At 40.9% G+C, this 22,230-nt stretch overlaps 2 protein-coding genes and 1 long non-coding RNA gene across 14 annotated transcripts in view; 1 reads left to right on the top strand and 2 right to left on the bottom strand.

Moving 5' to 3' along the window:
* The window catches only part of LOC110970103 (zinc finger C3H1 domain-containing protein), a 51,488-nt gene extending 47,571 nt beyond the window's left edge, over positions 1-3,917 (bottom strand). For 2 of the 3 annotated variants that reach the window (XM_051952539.1, XM_051952538.1), the window contains exons 1-2: positions 3,210-3,917; positions 337-726 (exon numbers count right to left, since the gene is read on the bottom strand). In XM_051952539.1, coding sequence (XP_051808499.1) covers positions 337-726; positions 3,210-3,747 — 928 coding nt within the window. In that variant the 5' untranslated portion in view covers positions 3,748-3,917. The remainder of the gene's footprint in view (positions 1-336; positions 727-3,209) is intronic. The other variant, XM_051952537.1, reaches the window with a different exon arrangement.
* LOC127535215 (uncharacterized) lies at positions 736-3,203 on the bottom strand. Of its 4 annotated transcripts, none has more exons than XR_007943988.1 (3): positions 2,639-2,858; positions 2,547-2,592; positions 736-2,477 (listed from the first exon to the last, which is right to left on the bottom strand). It is a non-coding gene; the product is annotated as an uncharacterized LOC127535215 (long non-coding RNA). The 4 variants fall into 4 exon arrangements; XR_007943986.1 differs by adding an exon at positions 2,892-3,203 and having other exon boundaries at positions 2,437-2,592; positions 2,639-2,822; XR_007943987.1 differs by adding an exon at positions 2,915-3,203 and having other exon boundaries at positions 2,437-2,592; positions 2,639-2,822.
* A 6,315-nt stretch (positions 3,918-10,232) lies between the features above and the next one.
* The window catches only part of LOC110970585 (receptor-type tyrosine-protein phosphatase beta-like), a 49,093-nt gene continuing 37,095 nt past the window's right edge, over positions 10,233-22,230 (top strand). Inside the window, exons 1-5 of one of the 7 annotated variants that reach the window (XM_051952535.1) lie at positions 10,238-10,464; positions 15,541-15,918; positions 16,372-18,341; positions 21,915-22,058; positions 22,164-22,184. In XM_051952535.1, the coding sequence (XP_051808495.1) occupies positions 10,422-10,464; positions 15,541-15,918; positions 16,372-18,341; positions 21,915-22,058; positions 22,164-22,184 (2,556 nt within the window). In that variant the 5' untranslated portion in view covers positions 10,238-10,421. Of the gene's footprint in view, positions 10,465-15,540; positions 15,919-16,371; positions 18,342-21,914; positions 22,122-22,163; positions 22,185-22,230 lie in introns of all 7 variants that reach the window. The other 6 variants (XM_051952533.1, XM_051952536.1, XM_051952530.1 and 3 more) reach the window with 6 other exon arrangements.

The raw sequence follows: 22,230 nt of genomic DNA, 5'->3' as shown, positions 1-22,230 counted from the left end.
GTACCCGTCTGTCTGTACCTGTCTGTCTGTACCCGTCGGTCTGTACCCGTCGGTCTGTACCCGTCGGTCTGTACCCGTCGGTCTGTACCCGTCGGTCTGTCTCTACCTGTCGGTCTGTCTCTACCTGTCGGTCGGTCTGTACCCGTCGGTCTGTACCCGTCGGTCTGTCTCTACCCGTCGGTCTGTCTGTACCCGTCTGTCTGTCTGTACCCGTCTGTCTGTCTGTACCCGTCTGTCTGTCTGTACCCGTCTGTCTGTCTGTCGGTCTGTCTCTACCTGTCTTTACCTGTCTGTCTGTCTGTCTGGCAGCAGGTGAACTTCCTGATGTCGTCTTACCTTCAGCGTTGGCTCCGCTCCCTCCGTCTTGCTCCACCCACCTCCTCTGCAGCTCGTCCAGGTTGGCTGAGGGGATCTTCTGTCTCAGCGGTTTTATGTTAAAGGCCTGGAACACCTTCTTCTCAGCTCGGTCCAGGTCCGACGGTTCTGCTGCATGGCCCTGGGCCGGTTCCATTCGGTTCTCCTGGAGCCCGGTGGCGTGGTCCTGGTTCTGGTTCTGGTCTGGGTCCGGCTCCAGTGCCATGGTTTCCTCCTTCCGGATGCACTCCAGCTCCAGCTGGATCTGCCGGTACTTGGACAGCAGGTCCTCAAAGGACTCGTCCACGCTGCTCTCTGGTTTGGACACGCTGTGGAGAACCTTTCTGGGCCGGTTCCTCCCCAGAACCTTCTCTGAGGAGGAGTTCAGGAACCAATCAATAATCACTAATACCTATCGATAATGGGTCAGGGTCCCGTTAAGACACTCTGCTTTACACACCGTCAGGAAGTACTCTACTAAATAATAACCTGAGATTATTATGAATAAACGGGTCAGAAAAGCTCCAAAAAACACGGAAACATTAAAAATGTTTGGGGGAAAATACAGATTAGAAAATAATAAATTCATATATATATATATAGGCTGTTTATCAGCTGATCAAAAGTTTAAGACCACAGGCTATAAAATCCAAAATCTGCTCAAAATTCTCATTTTCTGTCAGCCATTCACACGGTCACGCCCTCCTGGTGGCTAAAGCTAAGAAGCTTTCTCTTCTTGAACGTGGTCGGATCGTCGAGCTGCATAAGCAGGCCTCTCACAGCGTGCCATTGCTGCTGAGGTTGGACGCACTAAGACGGTCATTCTAATTTTTTTTGAAAGATCCTGAGCATTATGGAACAAAAAAGTCAAGTGGTAGTCCCAAAAAATTACACCTGTGCTGAGCTGGAGGATCCGATTGGCTGTCCGTCAAGACACAGGGCGGACCTTGACCCAAATTAAGGCCCTTACTGGTGCCGACTGCAGCGCAATAACCATCAGACAGCATCTGCGGGAAAAGGGTTTCTAAGACAAAAAACAAATTCAAAGGCCACAAAACTGCCCATTTAGACTTTGCCAGGGAGCATCAAACATGGGACATTGAAAGGTGGAAAAAAGTTTTATTCTCTGATGAGAAAAAATCTAACTTTGACGGTCCAGATGGCTTCCAAGGAGATCCCACCTGAGATGTTTTCTACTCATGACTGAGGGTCCTCGTCTGGGTGGTACCAGCTGGGTTTTTCAACAGGACAACGCTGCAGTTCACAATGCTCGCTTAAAGAAGGACTTCTTCAGGGAGAATGACATCACTCTTTTGGACCATCCCGCATGTTCCACCAATTTAAATCCCATAGAGAACATTTGGGGACGGATGGCAAGGGAAGTTTATAAAAATGACCATCAGTTCCAGACAGTTGATGCCCTTCATGAAGCCATCTTCACCACTTGGAGCAATGTTCCCAAAAGCTTCCTGGAAACTCGCATCAAGCATGCCCAAAAGAATCTTTGAAGTGATTCACAAGAACGGTGGAGCTACTCATTACTGAGTCCTACTGAGAACATTTTGTTCTGGTTTGGAGAGTTTCTTGTAATTTTTTGAGTGATGGTCTTAAATTTTTGATCAGCTGATAAACAGCCTATTTCAACATTTTGTTGTTTTTAATAAATTACTTTTTCAAAGTGCTTTTTGTCACACTCCCCCTTCTTGCTTTTGCATATTGTAGCTCTACTTAAAACCTCATAAAGATCCAAATGTGCAAAAGGTAAAGTCTAGCAATTTTTCAACTGGTCTCTAGATTTTGATCAGGTCTGTATTTAAGTATTGATTACAGAAAATATATTTTAAAAATGGTGAAATTTACAAAAAAAAAAGTGCCAAGAAGAAATATTCAGGAAAAATACCTAAAATGTGTTAGAATAAAATACTGGAAAATAAAAATAAACACTTTAAACATGTCAGCAAAAATCATATTAATGGACTTATAATTATCAGCCAAAAATATCTCTAAAGAATAAAGAACAACTTTTTTAAACTCTGAAAAATATTAACCAAAACTGAACAATTACCTTTGAGTATACCTGTAGTTTTACTCTATTGTTACCTGTAGTTTTACTCTATTGTTACCTGTAGTTTTACTCTATTGTTACCTGTAGTTTTACTCTATTGTTACCTGCAGTTTTACTCCATTGTTACCTGTAGTTTTACTCCATTGTTACCTGTAGTTTTACTCTATTGTTACCTGTAGTTTTACTCTATTGTTACCTGCAGTTTTACTCCATTGTTACCTGTAGTTTTACTCCATTGTTACCTGTAGTTTTACTCCATTGTTACCTGTAGTTTTACTCTATTGTTACCTGTAGTTTTACTCCATTGTTACCTGTAGTTTTACTCTATTGTTACCTGTAGTTTTACTCTATTCTTACCTGTAGTTTTACTCTATTCTTACCTGTAGTTTTACTCCATTGTTACCTGTAGTTTTACTCTATTGTTATCTGTAGTTTTACTCTATTGTTACCCGTAGTTTTACTCTATTGTTACCTGTAGTTTTACTCTATTCTTACCTGTAGTTTTACTCCATTGTTACCTGTAGTTTTACTCTATTGTTATCTGTAGTTTTACTCTATTGTTACCTGTAGTTTTACCAATATTTTTACTGTACTATTACTGTATTTTTTACATGTAGTTTCACTCTACTGTATTTTGCCTGTACTGTTTCCCTTCACCTGGCTGCTCTCAGTAACCGTCCTGCCTCGGCCTTTTTCGGCTCCGTGTTCGGCTCTCTGGAGCTAAGTAATTGAATGTGGATCTCCAGTGACTCGTCCGGTTCGAAAAGTGACAGACAGCGGGGAAGGATACGTTTCCTCTGGGGGGAGCCGTGATTCTCTCCGGGGCCGTAACGACCGGGGGGAGCTCGGATGTTCCCCCCTCGGCCGCCTCGGCTCCAGACGCCGCGTCCACCGTTGGGTACGACCCGGTGCCTGAAGCGGCCCAGGGCTCCGTGGCTCCGCTCCCAGAAGCTGGACCGCGGGCTCGGCTCGCCGTGCGGAACAAGCCCCGGAGGCAGCGCCGGCGTCGGCGAAGGAGAGGGAGCGGGGGGCCGGTCGGGCCCGCTCGGCCCGCACTGCTGCCGGTGGTTCGGGGGGAATGGGCCGAGGTGAGGGCCGAGGCCGTAGGGCATCATGAGGCGGAGGTCCGGTGGTGGGTGGCCCAGGTGCGGCGGCAGGCCGTGCGGGTGTTGGTGCGGCTTTCGGCTCCGAGGAGCAACGCCGCCGCCGGGCCTGCTACCATCCCCCCGCCGTGTCGGCACATTCTCCTCGGCTTCGTCGTCGCAAATCTCTCCGTCCTCCAGCTCCCCGTCCTCCCGGGGAGATCCATCCTTCGTGTTCAGATCCATGTAGAGGTGACTGCGGTAAGGTCCGTGGGCAGCTGCCTGTGGACGGTGATTCAGCGGACGGTCATCTTTCTGCGAGTCTGTCGGTCCGCTCTGGTCCTTAGCGTTAGCTCACTGCTAGCAGCGCTGCTAACACCAACTACCGCGATACTACGAGACCACACGAGACTGAAGCGTTCCTAAAATTCTCAGCCGGAAACATACAGTCTATGGCCGGAAACACCTCAGGTAATAATAATAATAATAACAATAACAATAATACACTTCGATCGTTAAGTAAGGCCACAAACTCTGTTTTAATTACAAGAAATGTAGAGTTTGTTTAATATTTTCGTTATTGCACTAGTTTTTGGGTCATGTTCATCTGGAATATTACAGCTTTGAACAGCTCTATTTCAGTTTATAATTTTCTCTACATTTATTTTTGACATTTTAACAGTTTCTTTCACTTTAATGAAACACGGCTCAAATTAGTTTATGAAATCACGTCCAATACGGAGGGTGATAAATGAATTGATTGATTACTGATGTGAATAGCAACACATTTAAATAGTTTCAAACACAAACGGGACAAAAGATGAACCCTGAGTTGAAGCTGCAGTTTAATCTGCAGAATAAATACTGGAAATTTCTCCTGTAAAAACACATGAAAATTCTCAGAATCAACTGGATTTTCTCACCTAGTGGTGTCTATGATGTGGGACAAACAGACTTCACATGTTTTCAGAGTCATAATTTTTTATAATGAGTTGTAGAAAAAATTCTCATGAATAAATAAACTGTAATATCTGAAAATGTGAGTCTGGCTTTAATGCTGTTTGAACTGATGGAAACGGATATAGTCTATCTATCTATCTATCTATCTATCTATCTATCTATCTATCTATCTATCTATCTATCTATCTATCTATCTAATTCAATTCAATTTTATTTATTAAGCACCAACTACAGGTCAGATTGTCTCCAGAAGCTTTCCAGAACCCATATGAACCCCAGAGCAGCCCTAAGGAGACAGTGGATAGAAAAACACCATTTAACAGGAAAAAAACCTGGAACAGAACCTGGATCTATATGTGGAGAACCATCTGCTGCTGAAAGGAGGCAGAGAGGGACAGAAGAGGGAGAGGTGGAGAGGGGAGTGGAGAACAAGGAACATAGAACACACAGGTGGATCCATGTATGATCAGACAGATGATTCATACAAAGTAGAAGCTAACATGTAAACTGATCCATAGTTTCCTGTTCTGGTGTACAGCTCTGGCATTAAATCTACTACATGTATAGCTGGTAGTAAAATTCAAACAGTATGTAGAAGAACAGATCAGGTATAGTGAGGGTGATGGAGAGCAGACTGGTGGAAATGAGCAGCTGGAAGCAGAGGACTGGAGGAAGGTCAGCAGCAGCATCCCACAGTGGACATGATGGAGACTGGACCAGCTGGTGGAACATCAACCACAGATCTGAAGCATCCAGCTCTGGGACCAGGGACACTCGGAGAAATAGCACAGGGGGAAACAGAGTTAGTGTAATGCAATAGCAGTATATACATCACAACTTTTCTCAGTCGCTTTGGTACATTTCTCGAATCATCCTTCTTGTTTGCAAAATAGTAAATGCATTTCTCAAAACAATTCATACAAACAGCAAAACACCATATATTACCTGCACAAGCCAGTCTCTCTCTCAGAATCCTCAGTTGATCTGTCAAAAGTGAATGTCTGCGTCAGTGAACATGTCAGGTCCATCAGAGTGACCAGTCCTTGTTTCACTGTGTGGATCAGACGGTCAGATTGATTTGTCATGTTGTCATTATAACTGTACTCTGGAGGGATGTTCTGATTAAACTATGGCTCTGTTTTTGATGCCAGTTATTGTAAATTGTAAGTTCCACCTTAGTGTATGTGGGAGATTGATTCTAAGAGACTGGAAAAGATTCACATTTATGCTTTTACTACAATTTGTTGACAGATCACATCATTGCAATACAGAAAGGAAAAATACAGCGCTGCGTAGCACAAAAAAACTAGACAAAAGTAAAAATGTGAACATGAGACAATCTCCTCAGGGAAAACTGTACATGCAGTGCTGTAGGAATTACAGTGCAGTCTTCCTACACCTCATGACGTTCCTGTCTGTTGGGCCACAAATTCTCATCCACATCACAGTGAATATCTTCTCTTGCGATGCAGCATGGAAATAATCTTGTAGAGTGTCTTCTCCAGCCTCTGCAGGCATCTGCTGTGACGTCATCACACGCTGCATCCACGGCAGCCAGAAAGGTCATCTGTGTATGTGGCTGACGATCGTATCATCTCCATGCTGAGGAAAATTCCTCAATGGGCTTCAGGAATGGGTAGCAGGGTGGGAGGACCTCCGTCAGCTCTGTTCTGGGTTGCAAACCATTACCTGAAGATGCTGGAGCGATGGAATCTGACATTGTCCCAAACTATCAAGAACTTTGGCAAGCTCTCTCCAGTCTGACCCTTCTCTTGTTCAGGGATGAGATCCCTGTAGAGAGTGTCTGCAAAAGTGACAAGATGCTCTATGTTGTATGGCCCAGTTGTTGGAAAATGAGTTACCACTCCATTCTCAGAGACAGCAGTTCCATGGTTCTGTTCCCACCCCGTTGTCCTGGCACATCTGCAGCTCTGTGGCCGATGATATTTCACCTTCTGCATTTCGTTAGGCTGAAGTCAGCTTCATCCATGTAGATGAAGCTGTGTGGTGGTTCTCTTGCTTCCAGTTCCATTATACGCTATATCCAGAAGACACAAAATTAGTTTTATGAATTACATGCATTTTCATTTGGACAAGATGTAGTTTTGTCAAATGTATTGAGCACATAGTGCATCTTCTTTACTACATCCATAATAAATGTGTAAGGTCACATGTACTGTATATGACTGTATGATGTTGTAGTGTTCACTGTGAGGTACAGTTACTGCATGCTCATACATGTTTTACCTGTTCATACTGGTAGCACAGCTCCTTCACTCTTTCACCATTTCTTTCAAATGGAACAGTGTACACCTGCTTCATACTCATTTGGTGTCTTTCAGCAGCCTGTCAGTGGTTGAGATGCTGACTGGATGTTTTCAAAGATGTTGTTTTCCTCTAAAATTGCACTCTTTATCTCCCTTAGTCTTATGGTCTTGTTTTCTACAACCACGGTGCAGTTAGCCTCCTCCTGCTGCAGTCCTATGTGAAAAAACATAGAAATGCAAGACACAAAACTGAGTAAGACGAAATGTCACTGCATAAACTATACTTACTGTATATTGTAAAATATACTGTTATACTGTAGGAATCATTAGAGAAAATATACAGCATTACAGTACAGTGCCTATTGTCAGATTACAAACCTGTTCTCTTGACGGAAAGTCTGAATGATTGAAGACACAGTTGTCCTCCCAACATTTGGCTGCACCCTTCGACCAGCCTCGGCTTTTGTAAGTCCATGATGGAGAACGTGGTCTACAAGTGTAACTTTATCTTATCAGGAGCACACGTATGTTCTCAGCCTCTTCTGCCTCTTCCTCTGTTTGGCCTCCCAACTCCTCCACCACGCAGCCTCACTCCTCTTCCTCTTCTTCTTCTCTCTGGCTGTTGACCCCATCCAATTCCTCGTCCTTCCATTTTCAGACAGCGTAACATTGTGCTGTGCTCCAGCTATATATAAATATATATACTTGCCAGTTGATGGTTCATGAGATGCACTTTTGAGCAATTTCAGAAAACCCGAACCCTTCACATATTTCCCTTCATCAGCGAAAGTCAAGATTGACCTGGGAGCAGTTTACCAATTCAGGACAGATTTAGGACAAAGTCTAATGGAAATGTTTAGAAACGTCCTGACATATTCTGACAGCCTGTTCAACCATTCTGCAGGTAAAGACTGATGTGATGAACTAATGCTAAATGTTGTGGGGGGGGGGGGGCTATTCAACAGAGACCCGTTAGAAAACATTTGGATCAGCAGGACAGAAGCAGCTGATAATGGAGGAAACAGCAGAAATTATACAGAATCATTTCATGGATGTAACAAAGCATTTACAACTGGTTCAGAGAAATGAGAAACAGATTTTGATGTGGACCAGCGACACGATGATGTGAAGTTTGGAAAAGTAGTTTCTGATCTGAGAAATGAACCAAAGATACTGAGAACAACTGTAAAGGACTGATTGAGAACTTCGTCATGTGATGTGACAGCAACCACCTGAAGCTCGACATCAGCAAAACCAAGGAGGTGGTTGTGGACTACCGGAAGAGCAGGAGGTCCCCTGCCCCATCATCATCCAAGGGGAGGAAGTGGAGAGGGTGGACTCATATCGGTACCTTGGGGTCCACATCAACAATAAACTGGACTGGACCGACAACACGAACGCCCTCTTCAGGAAGGGACAGAGCAGGTTGTTCTTCCTGAGGAGACTCGGGTCGTTTGGTGTCTGCAGCAGGCTCCTGAAGACCTTCTACCAGTCTGTGGTGGCCAGCGCCCTCTTCTTTGCCGTGGTGTGCTGGTGGTTTAGCATCAAGACTGGTGAGGTCAACAGGCTTAACAAACTGCTGAAGAAGGCCCGTTCTGTTGTGGGCCTTCAATTGGACAATCTGGAGACCGTGGCAGAGAGGAGGATCATGGACAAAATCAGGGCAATCCTGGGGCACTCCTTTGTGCCCACCGCCATCAGACTCTTAAACAGCAGTGGAGGCCACAGTACATCACTGCACTGACCCCCCTGTAATTACTGTACAACATAACTCCTGCTGATTACTGTATTTATCTCTTGTTACCCTCACACTGTCACTTTACCTCACTGCACTGCACAGCATGGTGAATACTTCATACTGTTTGCTGTTTATTGTTTCCCTTTTTGTTTTGTTTATTATATATCACCCTTGGTTTGTCCTAAAACTGTGTAATTCTTGAACCCAATGCATGCTGCTACCCTTTATCCTTGTACTTGCCCTGTGCTGCTGCAATACCTGAATGTCCCCTCTGGGGATCAATAAAGGATTATCTTATCTTGTCTTGTCTTATCTTATCTTATCTTATGTTATCTTATCTTATCTTATCTTATCTTATCTTATCTTATCTTATCTTATCTTATCTTATCTTATCTTAAATATAAAGGTAGATAGAGAAGGGCTCAGTGCATTAAACCTGAATAAATTTGGTTAGATGAAATTAAATCTAGTTAAATATGTTTAAACCTGATAAATGTGCTTAAATATGTTTCTGTAACTTGCAGCAGATGAAGCCATGTTCTTCATGTCTGCCTCACAGTTAGCGTGTTAACTGTGACCCTCCATATTTCCTCACCGAGGTCAGAGGTCAGGGTCTGGGCCTGCTTCCAAGCTGCTGCCTCCTGATTGGCTGAGGAAGTGTCTGACTGCACAGGAAGTTTCAATGACAGGAAATGCTTCATGACACCACCCTACGCCCAGTTAGAGAGATAGATAGATAGATAGATAGATAGATAGATAGATAGATAGATAGATAGATAGGTAGATAGAGAGATAGGTAGATAGAGAGATAGGTAGATAGATAGATAGATAGATAGATAGATAGATAGATAGATAGATAGATAGATAGGTAGATAGATAGATAGGTAGATAGGTAGATAGATAGATAGGTAGATAGATAGATAGGTAGATAGGTAGATAGGTAGATAGGTAGATAGATAGATAGATAGGTAGATAGATAGATAGGTAGATAGGTAGATAGATAGATAGGTAGATAGATAGATAGATAGATAGATAGGTAGATAGGTAGATAGATAGATAGATAGATAGGTAGATAGATAGATAGATAGATAGATAGGTAGATAGATAGATAGATAGATAGATAGATAGATAGATAGATAGGTAGATAGATAGATAGATAGATAGATAGATAGATAGATAGATAGATAGATAAAGACACGACATTCCACACATTTTTAGAAAAATGAAATATTTCTTTTTCTTCCTTGTTTTCCCTAAAATTAGTTTTATTAATCTTTCCACGTTTGAATGCAAAGCGTTATTTAATAACTGGAACATGAAAACATAGTTGTGTGTCTTTATGGTCATTTTTTGGTCTTTTCTTGGCTCGTTGTCGCCACATTTTCAACCTTTTATGTTTCTTGTAGTAACTTTATTTCTGCTCTTGGCTCATTTTGTGTCTCTTTGGTGTTGTGGGTTTTTTCTGTCACATTTGGGTCATTTTCTATCAGATTCTGTTCATTTCTGAGGTAATTTCTGTGTTTTTTTCTTTGGTCATTCGGTGCCATGTGTTGGTTGTTTGACATCTCTTTGTGTTTTTTTTTTGTCCTGTCTCAGAGTTTTCCTCCTGAATGAGCTAAATGTGTGTTCTGTTCATGTTAAAAGATGAAACCTGGATGAAAACAACGTGAGACTCTTCAAACGAAGAAAATCCACATAGATTTTTGGAAGCTAAATGCGGCAGAACTTTAAAATGTGCTCATTAAACTGTGAATAAAGCGTGGATCAGGTAGAAGTTGTGCTGCTGTTTTCTTAAGGTTCTTTGAGAGGCTGAATCTCTGGTATTTCCGACAGACACCGAGGACTCGTTCACCAACAAACCTCCAAACAATGGAAGAGAAGGAAGCGGCTCTTTCCTCCCACAGACGCATTTCCTTCACTTTACTGCAGCCGAGTGAAGCTGCAGGACGCTGAAGATGGACGCCGTGGTTCTGCTGCTTCTGCTGCTCCGGTCCAGCTGTGAGTACTGATGCTGACCACACTCTACATTTAGATTATTATTAAATTCTACATTTAGATTGAAGCTGTCCATTCGAAGCTGCAAACACACGATTTGTCTGAAATTTCAGCTCACAAACAGCTGAAAAGGAATTCAGGCTTCAATGAAAAGTTTGGTCTCTCCAGCTGTTTTTCTGACATTTCTGTGGTTTTATGTCTTTTTATGTCACATTTCTGTCGTTTTTCATCTTTTTATGTCACATTTCTGTCGTTTTACGTCTTTTTATGTCACATTTCTGCCGTTTTATGTCTTTTTACATCACGTTTCTGTTGTTTAGCATCTTTTTATGTCACATTTCTGGGTTTTTTTGTCTTTTTATGTCACATTTCTGTTGTTTTATGTCTTTTTATGTCACATTTCTGTTGTTTTACATCTTTTTATGTCACATTTCTGTTTTTTTTGTCTTTTTATGTCACATTTCTGTTGTTTTACGTCTTTTTATGTCACATTTCTGTTGTTTTTTACGTCTTTTGATTTCACGTCTGTTTTTTTACGTCTTTTTACATCACATTTCTGTTGTTTTACGTCTTTTTATGTCACATTTCTGTTGTTTTACGTCTTTTTATGTCACATTTCTGTTGTTTTTTATGTCTTTTGATTTCACGTCTGTTTTTTTACATCTTTTTATGTCACATTTCTGTTGTTTTACGTCTTTTTATGTCACATTTCTGTTGTTTTTTTACGTCTTTTTATGTCACATTTCTGTTGTTTTACGTCTTTTTATGTCACATTTCTCTGTTTTTTTGCTTTTTATGTCACATTTCTGTTGTTTTTCATCTTTTTATATCACATTTCTGTTTTTTTGTCTTTTTATGTCACATTTCTGTTGTTTTACGTCTTTTTATGTCACATTTCTGTTGTTTTACGTCTTTTTATGTCACATTTCTGTTGTTTTTTTACGTCTTTTTATGTCACATTTCTCTGTTTTTTTGCCTTTTTATGTCACATTTCTGTTGTTTTTCATCTTTTTATATCACATTTCTGTGTTTTTTTGTCTTTTTATGTCACATTTCTGTTGTTTTACGTCTTTTTATGTCACATTTCTGTTGTTTTATGTCTTTTTATGTCACATTTCTGTTGTTTTTTACGTCTTTTTACATCACATTTCTGTTGTTTTACATCTTTTTATGTCACATTTCTGTTGTTTTACGTCTTTTTATGTCACATTTCTGTTGTTTTACGTCTTTTTATGTCACATTTCTGTTGTTTTTTACGTCTTTTGATTTCACGTCTGTTTTTTTACGTCTTTTTACATCACATTTCTGTTGTTTTACATCTTTTTATGTCACATTTCTGTTGTTTTACGTCTTTTTATGTCACATTTCTGTTGTTTTACATCTTTTTATGTCACATTTCTGTTGTTTTTTTGTCTTTTTATGTCACATTTCTGTTGTTTTTCATCTTTTTATGTCACATTTCTGTTGTTTTACGTCTTTTTATGTCACATTTCTGTTGTTTTTTACGTCTTTTTATGTCACATTTCTGTGGTTTTTTTGTCTTTTTATGTCACATTTCTGTTGTTTTTCATCTTTTTATGTCACATTTCTGTTGTTTTACGTCTTTTTATGTCACATTTCTGTTGTTTTTTACGTCTTTTTATGTCACATTTCTGTTGTTTTTTTACGTCTTTTTATGTCACATTTCTCTGTTTTTTTGCCTTTTTATGTCACATTTCTGTTGTTTTTCATCTTTTATATCACATTTCTGTGTTTTTTTGTCTTTTTATGTCACATTTCTGTTGTTTTACGTCTTTTTATGTCACATTTCTGTTGTTTTATGTCTTTTTATGTCACATTTCTGTTGTTTTTTACGTCTTTTTACATCACATTTCTGTTGTTTTACATCTTTTTATGTCACATTTCTGTTGTTTTACGTCTTTTTATGTCACATTTCTGTTGTTTTACGTCTTTTTATGTCACATTTCTGTTGTTTTTTACGTCTTTTGATTTCACGTCTGTTTTTTTACGTCTTTTTACATCACATTTCTGTTGTTTTACATCTTTTTATGTCACATTTCTGTTGTTTTACGTCTTTTTATGTCACATTTCTGTTGTTTTTTATGTCTTTTGATTTCACGTCTGTTTTTTTACGTCTTTTTACATCACATTTCTGTTGTTTTACATCTTTTTATGTCACATTTCTGTTGTTTTACATCTTTTTATGTCACATTTCTGTTGTTTTACGTCTTTTTATGTCACATTTCTGTTGTTTTACGTCTTTTTATGTCACATTTCTGTTTTTTTACATCTTTTTATGTCACATTTCTGTTGTTTTTTACGTCTTTTGATTTCACGTCTGTTTTTTTACGTCTTTTTACATCACATTTCTGTTGTTTTACGTCTTTTTATGTCACATTTCTGTTGTTTTTTACGTCTTTTGATTTCACGTCTGTTTTTTTACGTCTTTTTACATCACATTTCTGTTGTTTTACATCTTTTTATGTCACATTTCTGTTGTTTTACGTCTTTTTATGTCACATTTCTGTTGTTTTACATCTTTTATGTCACATTTCTGTTGTTTTTTTGTCTTTTTATGTCACATTTCTGTTGTTTTTCATCTTTTTATGTCACATTTCTGTTGTTTTACGTCTTTTTATGTCACATTTCTGTTGTTTTTTACGTCTTTTTATGTCACATTTCTGTGGTTTTTTTGTCTTTTTATGTCACATTTCTGTTGTTTTTCATCTTTTTATGTCACATTTCTGTTGTTTTACGTCTTTTTATGTCACATTTCTGTTGTTTTTACGTCTTTTTATGTCACATTTCTGTTGTTTTTTTACGTCTTTTTATGTCACATTTCTCTGTTTTTTGCCTTTTTATGTCACATTTCTGTTGTTTTTCATCTTTTTATATCACATTTCTGTGTTTTTTTGTCTTTTTATGTCACATTTCTGTTGTTTTACGTCTTTTTATGTCACATTTCTGTTGTTTTATGTCTTTTTATGTCACATTTCTGTTGTTTTTTACGTCTTTTTACATCACATTTCTGTTGTTTTACATCTTTTTATGTCACATTTCTGTTGTTTTACGTCTTTTTATGTCACATTTCTGTTGTTTTACGTCTTTTTATGTCACATTTCTGTTGTTTTTTACGTCTTTTGATTTCACGTCTGTTTTTTTACGTCTTTTTACATCACATTTCTGTTGTTTTACATCTTTTTATGTCACATTTCTGTTGTTTTACGTCTTTTTATGTCACATTTCTGTTGTTTTTTATGTCTTTTGATTTCACGTCTGTTTTTTTACGTCTTTTTACATCACATTTCTGTTGTTTTACATCTTTTTATGTCACATTTCTGTTGTTTTACATCTTTTTATGTCACATTTCTGTTGTTTTACGTCTTTTTATGTCACATTTCTGTTGTTTTACGTCTTTTTATGTCACATTTCTGTTTTTTTACATCTTTTTATGTCACATTTCTGTTGTTTTTTACGTCTTTTGATTTCACGTCTGTTTTTTTACGTCTTTTTACATCACATTTCTGTTGTTTTACGTCTTTTTATGTCACATTTCTGTTGTTTTTACGTCTTTTGATTTCACGTCTGTTTTTTTACGTCTTTTTACATCACATTTCTGTTGTTTTACATCTTTTTATGTCACATTTCTGTTGTTTTTTTGTCTTTTTATGTCACATTTCTGTTGTTTTACATCTTTTTATGTCACATTTCTGTTGTTTTTTGTCTTTTTATGTCACATTTCTGTTGTTTTACATCTTTTTATGTCACATTTCTGTGGTTTTACATCTTTTTATATCACATTTCTGTGTTTTTTTGTCTTTTATGTCACATTTCTGTGGTTTTTTTGTCTTTTTATGTCACATTTCTGTGGTTTTTTTGTCTTTTATGTCACATTTCTGTGTTTTTTTGTCTTTTTATGTCACATTTCTGTGGTTTTTTTGTCTTTTTATGTCACATTTCTGTTGTTTTTCATCTTTTTATGTCACATTTCTGTTGTTTTACGTCTTTTTATGTCACATTTCTGTTGTTTTTTACGTCTTTTTATGTCACATTTCTGTTGTTTTTTTGTCTTTTTATGTCACATTTCTGTTGTTTTACATCTTTTTATGTCACATTTCTGTGGTTTTACATCTTTTTATATCACATTTCTGTGTTTTTTTGTCTTTTTATGTCACATTTCTGTGGTTTTTTTGTCTTTTTATGTCACATTTCTGTTGTTTTTCATCTTTTTATATCACATTTCTGTGGTTTTACATCTTTTTATATCACATTTCTGTGGTTTTTTGTCTTTTTATGTCACATTTCTGTTGTTTTTCATCTTTTTATGTCACATTTCTGTGGTTTTACATCTTTTTATATCACATTTCTGTGTTTTTTTGTCTTTTTATGTCACATTTCTGTGTTTTTTTTGTCTTTTATGTCACATTTCTGTTGTTTTTCATCTTTTTATATCACATTTCTGTGGTTTTACATCTTTTTATGTCACATTTCTGTGGTTTACATCTTTTTATGTCACATTTCTTTTTTGTCTTTTTATGTCACGTTTGTTATTTATGTCTTTTTACCTCGCATTTCCGTTCTTTTACGTCTTTTTGTCATATTTCTGCCGTTTTATGTCTTTTTACGTTACGTTTATTTTTTATGTCTTTTTACGTCACATTTCTGTGGTTTTACAAAATGTACAAACTCACATTTTGTTCTCCTGCAGTAGCAATCATGTAAAATAAGAATTATAATAATGTTCATCTAAAGTTTAAATCTTGTATGTGTATTAGCGATATCAACATTTTTCTGAACTTCTGTTTGATTTAGCTCAGTGCTGTTCTACTGAATTATTTGAGTCCTTTTATCTGACAGCTCTAGTTACTCTACAAATGCAGACTTTAATCAATTTAAATGAGTAATTTTTCTGGTTAAACAGTCAGTAATTGTATAATAAATCCTGACTTTCAGTAGTGATGATTTAATGAAGGATGAACTAACGCTATCTGGTGGTCCGTTCTCCAGTTGTTTCTACCAGCGGGTTCTGTTCATCTATCAGTGTTCCTGATCCTCAGATTATCTTCACTTTCTCCTCAGCTGCTTTCCTCGTCTCTCCAACCACCAACATGTGTTTGATCCCCCTGGATGACCTCATCATCCTGGGACGCTGTGATGTCACTGACCCTGCCCACCACTGGGCGTGGTCAAGTGCAGCCAGGTTAGTCCACACGCAGTCCTCCAGGTGTCTGTGGGCGGAGCCTGGCTCTCACCTGCAGCTGCAGGCCTGCACGGCGTCGCCGATGTGGACCTGCTCTGGATCGGACGGAGCGCTGGGATTGGCCGAAACACGTCTGTACCTGAACATCCAGGGAGCACAGGTGGGGCTGGGAGCTCACCTGCAGACCACAGGGTGGAGGCGGAGCTACGAGGACACCGGAGGGAACTTGCTGTTCACGTCTTTATGTCCGGAGACAGGTGACAGCAGGATCAACAACCTTATCCCAACAACAATAAACAACAACAAGCATCAACAAACATCAATATCCTGATGTGGCTCTGTGCTGCTGTTAGCTTCTGTTAGCATCTCTGAGCCTCTGTGAGCATCTGTGAGCATCTGCTAGCTTCTGTTAGCATCTGTTAGCTTCTCTTAGTTTCTGTTAGCATCTGTTAGCTTCTGTGCAGTCTTCTTCCTGAAGGGAGCAGGACCAGCAGCAGCTCAGTTTAGAATAAAAACCAGAATTCTAGAGCCTGGAGGAACTACCCAGAACATAAACGGATCCAAACACCGAACCTCCGACATCACTTCACGAATCAGATTTATTAGAATGCATAACATTAAAAACATGAGAGGTTCTCAGCAACATGTTTATTCTCAGCAGCTTTTTAAATGTTTGCTTCTGGTTAAAGGAATCTTCTGACTCTTTTCAGATACATCTCCAACCTCCACCAGCTTCTACTCATCTATCCACAAACCACCAGACGCCTCCATAGACACCATCATCAGCCAACTGTCACCTGAAAACACCCACAGAACCACACCTGACCAAACCTCCAGTAGCTCCACCCAACCTCCATCCAGGAGCTCAGAGACCACAGTCTCACATCCAGATGTTTCCTCAGAGACCACAGCTTCACATCCAGATGTTTCCTCACACAGCACAGCTTCACATCCAGATGTTTCCTCACACAGCACAGCTTCACATCCAGATGTTTCCTCAGAGACCACAGCTTCACATCCAGATGTTTCCTCAGAGACCACAGCCTCACATCCAGATGTTTCCTCACACAGCACAGCCTCACATCCAGATGTTTCCTCAGAGACCACAGTCTCACATCCAGATGTTTCCTCACACAGCACAGCTTCACATCCAGATGTTTCCTCACACAGCACAGCCTCACATCCAGATGTTTCCTCAGAGACCACAGCTTCACATCTAGATGTTTCCTCACACAGCACAGCTTCACATCCAGATGTTTCCTCAGAGACCACAGCTTCACATCCATATGTTTCCTCAGAGACCACAGCTTCACATCCAGATGTTTCCTCACACAGCACAGCTTCACATCCAGATGTTTCCTCACACAGCACAGCTTCACATCCAGATGTTTCCTCAGAGACCACAGTCTCACATCCAGATGTTTCCTCACACAGCACAGCTTTACATCCAGATGTTTCCTCACACAGCACAGCTTCACATCCAGATGTTTCCTCACACAGCACAGCTTCACATCCAAATGTTTCCTCAGAAACCACAGCCTCACATCCAGATGTTTTCTCACACAGCACAGCCTCACATCCAGATGTTTCCTCAGAGACCACAGCTTCACATCCAGATGTTTCCTCAGAGACCACAGCTTCACATCCACATGTTTCCTCAGAGACCACAGCTTCACATCCAGATGTTTCCTCACACAGCACAGTCTCACATCCAGATGTTTCCTCACACAGCACAGCTTCACATCCAGATGTTTCCTCAGAGACCACAGCTTCACATCCAGATGTTTCCTCAGAGACCACAGCTTCACATCCAAATGTTTCCTCAGAGACCACAGCCTCACATCCAGATGTTTTCTCACACAGCACAGCTTCACATCCAGATGTTTCCTCAGAGACCACAGCTTCACATCCAGATGTTTCCTCACACAGCACAGCTTCACATCCAGATGTTTCCTCAGAGACCACAGCTTCACATCCAGATGTTTCCTCAGAGACCACAGCTTCACATCCAGATGTTTCCTCACACAGCACAGCTTCACATCCAAATGTTTCCTCAGAGACCACAGCTTCACATCCAAATGTTTCCTCAGAGACCACAGCCTCACATCCAGATGTTTCCTCAGAGACCACAGCTTCACATCCAGATGTTTCTTCACACAGCACAGCTTCACATCCAGATGTTTCTTCAGAGACCACAGCTTCACATCCAGATGTTTCCACTGCTGTCCCACAGCTGCCTGCTTTGACCAGTGTCTCATCCCGTCCAGCTGTGTTTGTCTCAGATCTTCTCAAGCCTGGAGCTTCAGCGCAGCCAGTCTTTAGAACGTCGTGGTTCCTGATTGGACACCAGGCTGGAACTGCAGCTGAGACGCTGGTTTCTTCTGCAGCACCTCCAGCTGTTGGCAGCAGCTCCGTCTCACCCGCAGCAGGAGACCTGATGAAGGCTCCGCCCACTGCTCCAGGCTCCGCCCTCAACCCAAACCGCTCAGTGACTGAAGAAGCTCCACCGACTCCAACAAATGCAGCTGCTTTTAACTCTGCTGGAACCATGACTGTTACCATGACAACCACTGCCTTCATAACTACCCCCAGGACCACCATCACCATGACAACAGCTACTAGTGCCACCACAGCACCCCATACAGCAGCTGCACCAACCACCACACCTCCAGCTCCAGCTGTAAGTTTCCTGTTTAGAATCAAAGCAGTTTAATGTCAGCTTCCGTTAGCCTGTTAGCTTCTGTTAGCTTCTGTTAGCCTATTAGCTTCCGTTAGCCTGTGTTAGCCTGTTAGCCTCTGTTAGCCTGTTAGCCTCCATTAGCCTTTGTTAGCCTCCATTAGCCTGGTAGCCTCTGTCAGTCTCCATTAGTCTCTGTTAGCCTCCGTTACCCTCTGTTAGCCTGTTAGCCTCCTTTAGCCTATTAGCCTTCGTTAGCCTGTGTTAACCTGTTAGCCTCTGTTAGCCTGTTAGCCTCCTTTAGCCTATTAGCCTCCATTAGACTCTGCTAGCCTCCATTAGCCTATTTGCTTCCATTAGCCTATTAGCTTCCGTTAACCTATTAGCTTCCGTTAGCCTCTGTCAGCCTCCGTTACCTTCTCTTCTGCTCTCTGTGCTCAATAAACTGCATTCTAATCCAGCTGAACTACAGTAAAGCTGCTCTCATTTCCAGATGTTTCTAAATGGCAGTTTAATGTTCAGATGTCTGAACAGTTTTAATAATCCATGGCTCTTCAGTGACTCTCAGCTTCTTAAACACGGACCATCTTACATTTTTACTGACTTTATTTAACCAGGAAGTCCCTCAGATTCAGATGTGTCTTCAGGAACAAGAAGGACCAACAAGACATCTTTAGAAACATGAAGAAAATGTTCTGCTGGTCCCTTCATGAAGATCAACAAACCAAATCAGAGTCTGATATAAAACACAGAAAACTCCGGGTCTTAAATCAGTTTTCAGAATGTTCTCTGGTTCTTCAAAGCTTGTTCAGCTTGTTATTTAGAAAATGGTTCTTCCGTATGTGGTTCTTTAAGGGTCTTCATGTTTATGGAGTTCTTCATGGAGTTCTTTGGTTTAGTATCAGGAAACAGCTGCAGCTGAACATGATTTAATTCTGGATGAAACGTTGTTCTGTCTGACCATCAATCCAAAACCAAAACGTGTTCTAATGCAAGGAACCGATATATGCTGGGAGTTCTTTGACTATTTTTCTGAAACTATTATCAAGTCCAGTCAAGAAGGTAGAAGCAGCTGGCTCCACAAAGAACTATCTGGGAAATGGTTCCTTAAAGAACTTGTTTTTATGGTGCCTAAAGGAACCATTTCTGATGGTTCCCTGAGACTCCTTTCTGGGTTCTTTAGAGAACCCTTTGAAGAAACAGTTCCTTTAAGAACCTCTTGCTCAAAGGTTCTTTGTGAACTAGACAAACTCTCTACATGTAGAGTCTTCTTCTGTGTTCTCCCCTACCAACTCTGAGCAGAACCAACATGAGAACACGAGAACATGATGATACAGTAAAACAGGGAATCATCCATTTTGACGGTTCTCATCTTCATTACTGCTAATGTTCCACCAAAACGACAAGACCCACCACTATTTTGAGGGAACTGCAAAGCTGCATCCTGTTCTTAGCTCCGCCCACAGCAGTTTGATTGGTTTCATTTGTTCCTGCAGAACGTTCTCCACTAAATCCCTGAAAGTTGTGACCTGACACCAGAAGAACTTCAATAAACTTGAGACTCTAAAGAACCACAGAAAGATGCTGAAGAACCATCCACTAATCAGATGTTCTTCAGGTGGTGATAGTTTGAAGAGCAGATGCAGTAAGCCTGTTTTCTCTCCTTGATGTCATTGATGGAGACCAGCTGTAGTTCCTGGTTGTTCCTGCAGAGGGAGCTTCTTCCTGTTTAATCCTGTAGGGACCAGAGGAGGTAAAAGCAGAGAGCATTGTGGGAGTTTAGCAGCAATGGCCACCATGACAGAGACTAGACCCTCCAGAAAAATGCGATTATGCGATCGCATGAATTCCCGCATTAATCACCAAAATGCCGCTGATTATGCGGGGGTCAATTATTTCCCAAAAGGCCGCATAATCCCCGCAAAACAGCGCATAATTCCCGCAAGAATCTCACATTTCCACGAAAAAAGAGAAATATGCGGGTCCCGCTTGATTTCACAATTTCCGCATAAAATGAGAAAACTATAACGAATATAAATGGAGTTGTGAGTTTTTATGTGACGCCCGGCCTGACGTCATCAGTTCATTCACACACACTAGAAGCACGAGCTGATGCAGAGCGGCGCCAGTGTTGCCAACTTAGCGACTTTCTCACTAAATCTAGCGACTTTCCAAAGCGTCCTAGAGACTTTTTTTTGTCAAAAGCGACTAGCCACAAATCTAGCGACTTTTTCTGCCATTTTGGAGACTCTGATAGAAAAACTCAGCTCATTCTGCAGTTACTGTCCTCAACCAGCAGCAGGTGCTGCTGTGAGCTCCTCCCAGAGCACAGACTGTCAGTCCAGTAACCCCACAGCAGACCCAGTGTCTGATTAGAGGACTCATCACTCCAGACGACAGATGAATCACACATGCACAAAGTCACTACAGATCCCATCCAGACTTACGGAGCGGGATATAAATGAAAATGTTTCTTCTCTGTCAAACTAAAATAAACCACAGCATTTAGCCTCTAGTACAAAAACATATTTTGGGTGTTTTATACTCACTTTTTGGTCTCTTCCACAACGTTATTCCTCTCCTACAACGTTGATTACAATTACATGCAAACTGGGAAATATGTAAATTAGGCGATGACGTCATTTAGCGACTTCTAATCACCTTTTTTCCCAGTTCTTACATATTTTGCATCTTTTTGCATATTTCACATCTATTCGCATACTTTGCAACTTTCTGCAATTTCCCCGCATAAAATGGCATAAAAACCCCGCACATTTATTCGCATAATCAACTATTTTAGCCCACGTTTTTCTGGAGAGTCTAAAAGACTAATAGGAGTTCATGACCTCCAACCAGAACTCAGGTGTTTCAGAAGAACAGAAGCATCAGGAGGAAAGTTCTGTGATCAGATTATTGATCAGTTTATTGATCATAGGTTAGAAACAGTTTTCCTCTAACATGTAAATGAGTTAAAGCTGCTGCTCATCAGTGAAAAATGTCCTGTTGGAATGGTTCCTGATCTCAGCCTGTGAGGAGCAGAACCCTGTTTGCTGGTTCTGTTTGGACCCTGACGGGTCGGTTCCTGTAGTTGGAGTCTGTGGAGGTGAAGCTGTTTCCTAACCGGCTCTGATAACAATAGCTGGATCAGGAAGGAAAGCAGGGCGTGGTGTTCTGCAGATCCATTAGAATGTCTGGCCTGAGGCAGGATGCAGCACAGAGAGCTCTGGGTTACTGTAGAACACGCTGCAGAACCCAAACCCTGAGAGGAGAACGGGTTCTGACAGAGATCTGGACTCTATCTCAGTATGAATTAAATCAGCCGGGATGTTCTGGGTTGGTTCTGGAGCATCAAGAAGGAGAGTGAACACAAAAACTGACCAGCTGTCCTCAGAGCTGACATCCAGGTTTCAGTGAGGTGGCCAATGAGGTGTCAGCAGTTCAGGTTGTTTAGTTTTTAATTCAGCCGTTTTTTTCAGAGCTTTCTTCAGTTTTTATTGTGTTATTTCATTTAAAAGCATTATTGTGTGTGTTTATTGGTGGAGAGTGTCTGTGCTCACTGATGTCTCACCTGTCCAGGTACAGCCCCCCGCTGCTCCTCGCTGCTCCGCCCATCTGACGGAGATCAGCAGCAGCTCCACCTCAGCTGTGGTCCGGCTAACATCTGCTGGTGTCAACTGCAGCTTCAGCCTGGTGACCGAGGTGGACCCTACTGCCCCCCAGGTGGACCCTACTGCCCCCCAGGTGGACCCTACTGCCCCCCAGGTGGACCCTACTGCCCCCCAGGTAGACTCTACTGCCCCCCAGGTAGACTCGACTGCCCCCCAGGTGGACCCTGCTACCCCCCAGGTAGACTCTACTGCCCCCCAGGTAGAATCTACTGCCCCCCAGGTAG

Source organism: Acanthochromis polyacanthus, chromosome 8 (genome assembly GCF_021347895.1).
Source record: "Acanthochromis polyacanthus isolate Apoly-LR-REF ecotype Palm Island chromosome 8, KAUST_Apoly_ChrSc, whole genome shotgun sequence".
In the NCBI taxonomy this organism is placed as follows: domain Eukaryota; kingdom Metazoa; phylum Chordata; class Actinopteri; family Pomacentridae; genus Acanthochromis; species Acanthochromis polyacanthus.
The sequence above is the reverse complement of the archived record's forward strand: the minus strand, read 5'-3'. Positions and strand labels throughout refer to the sequence as shown.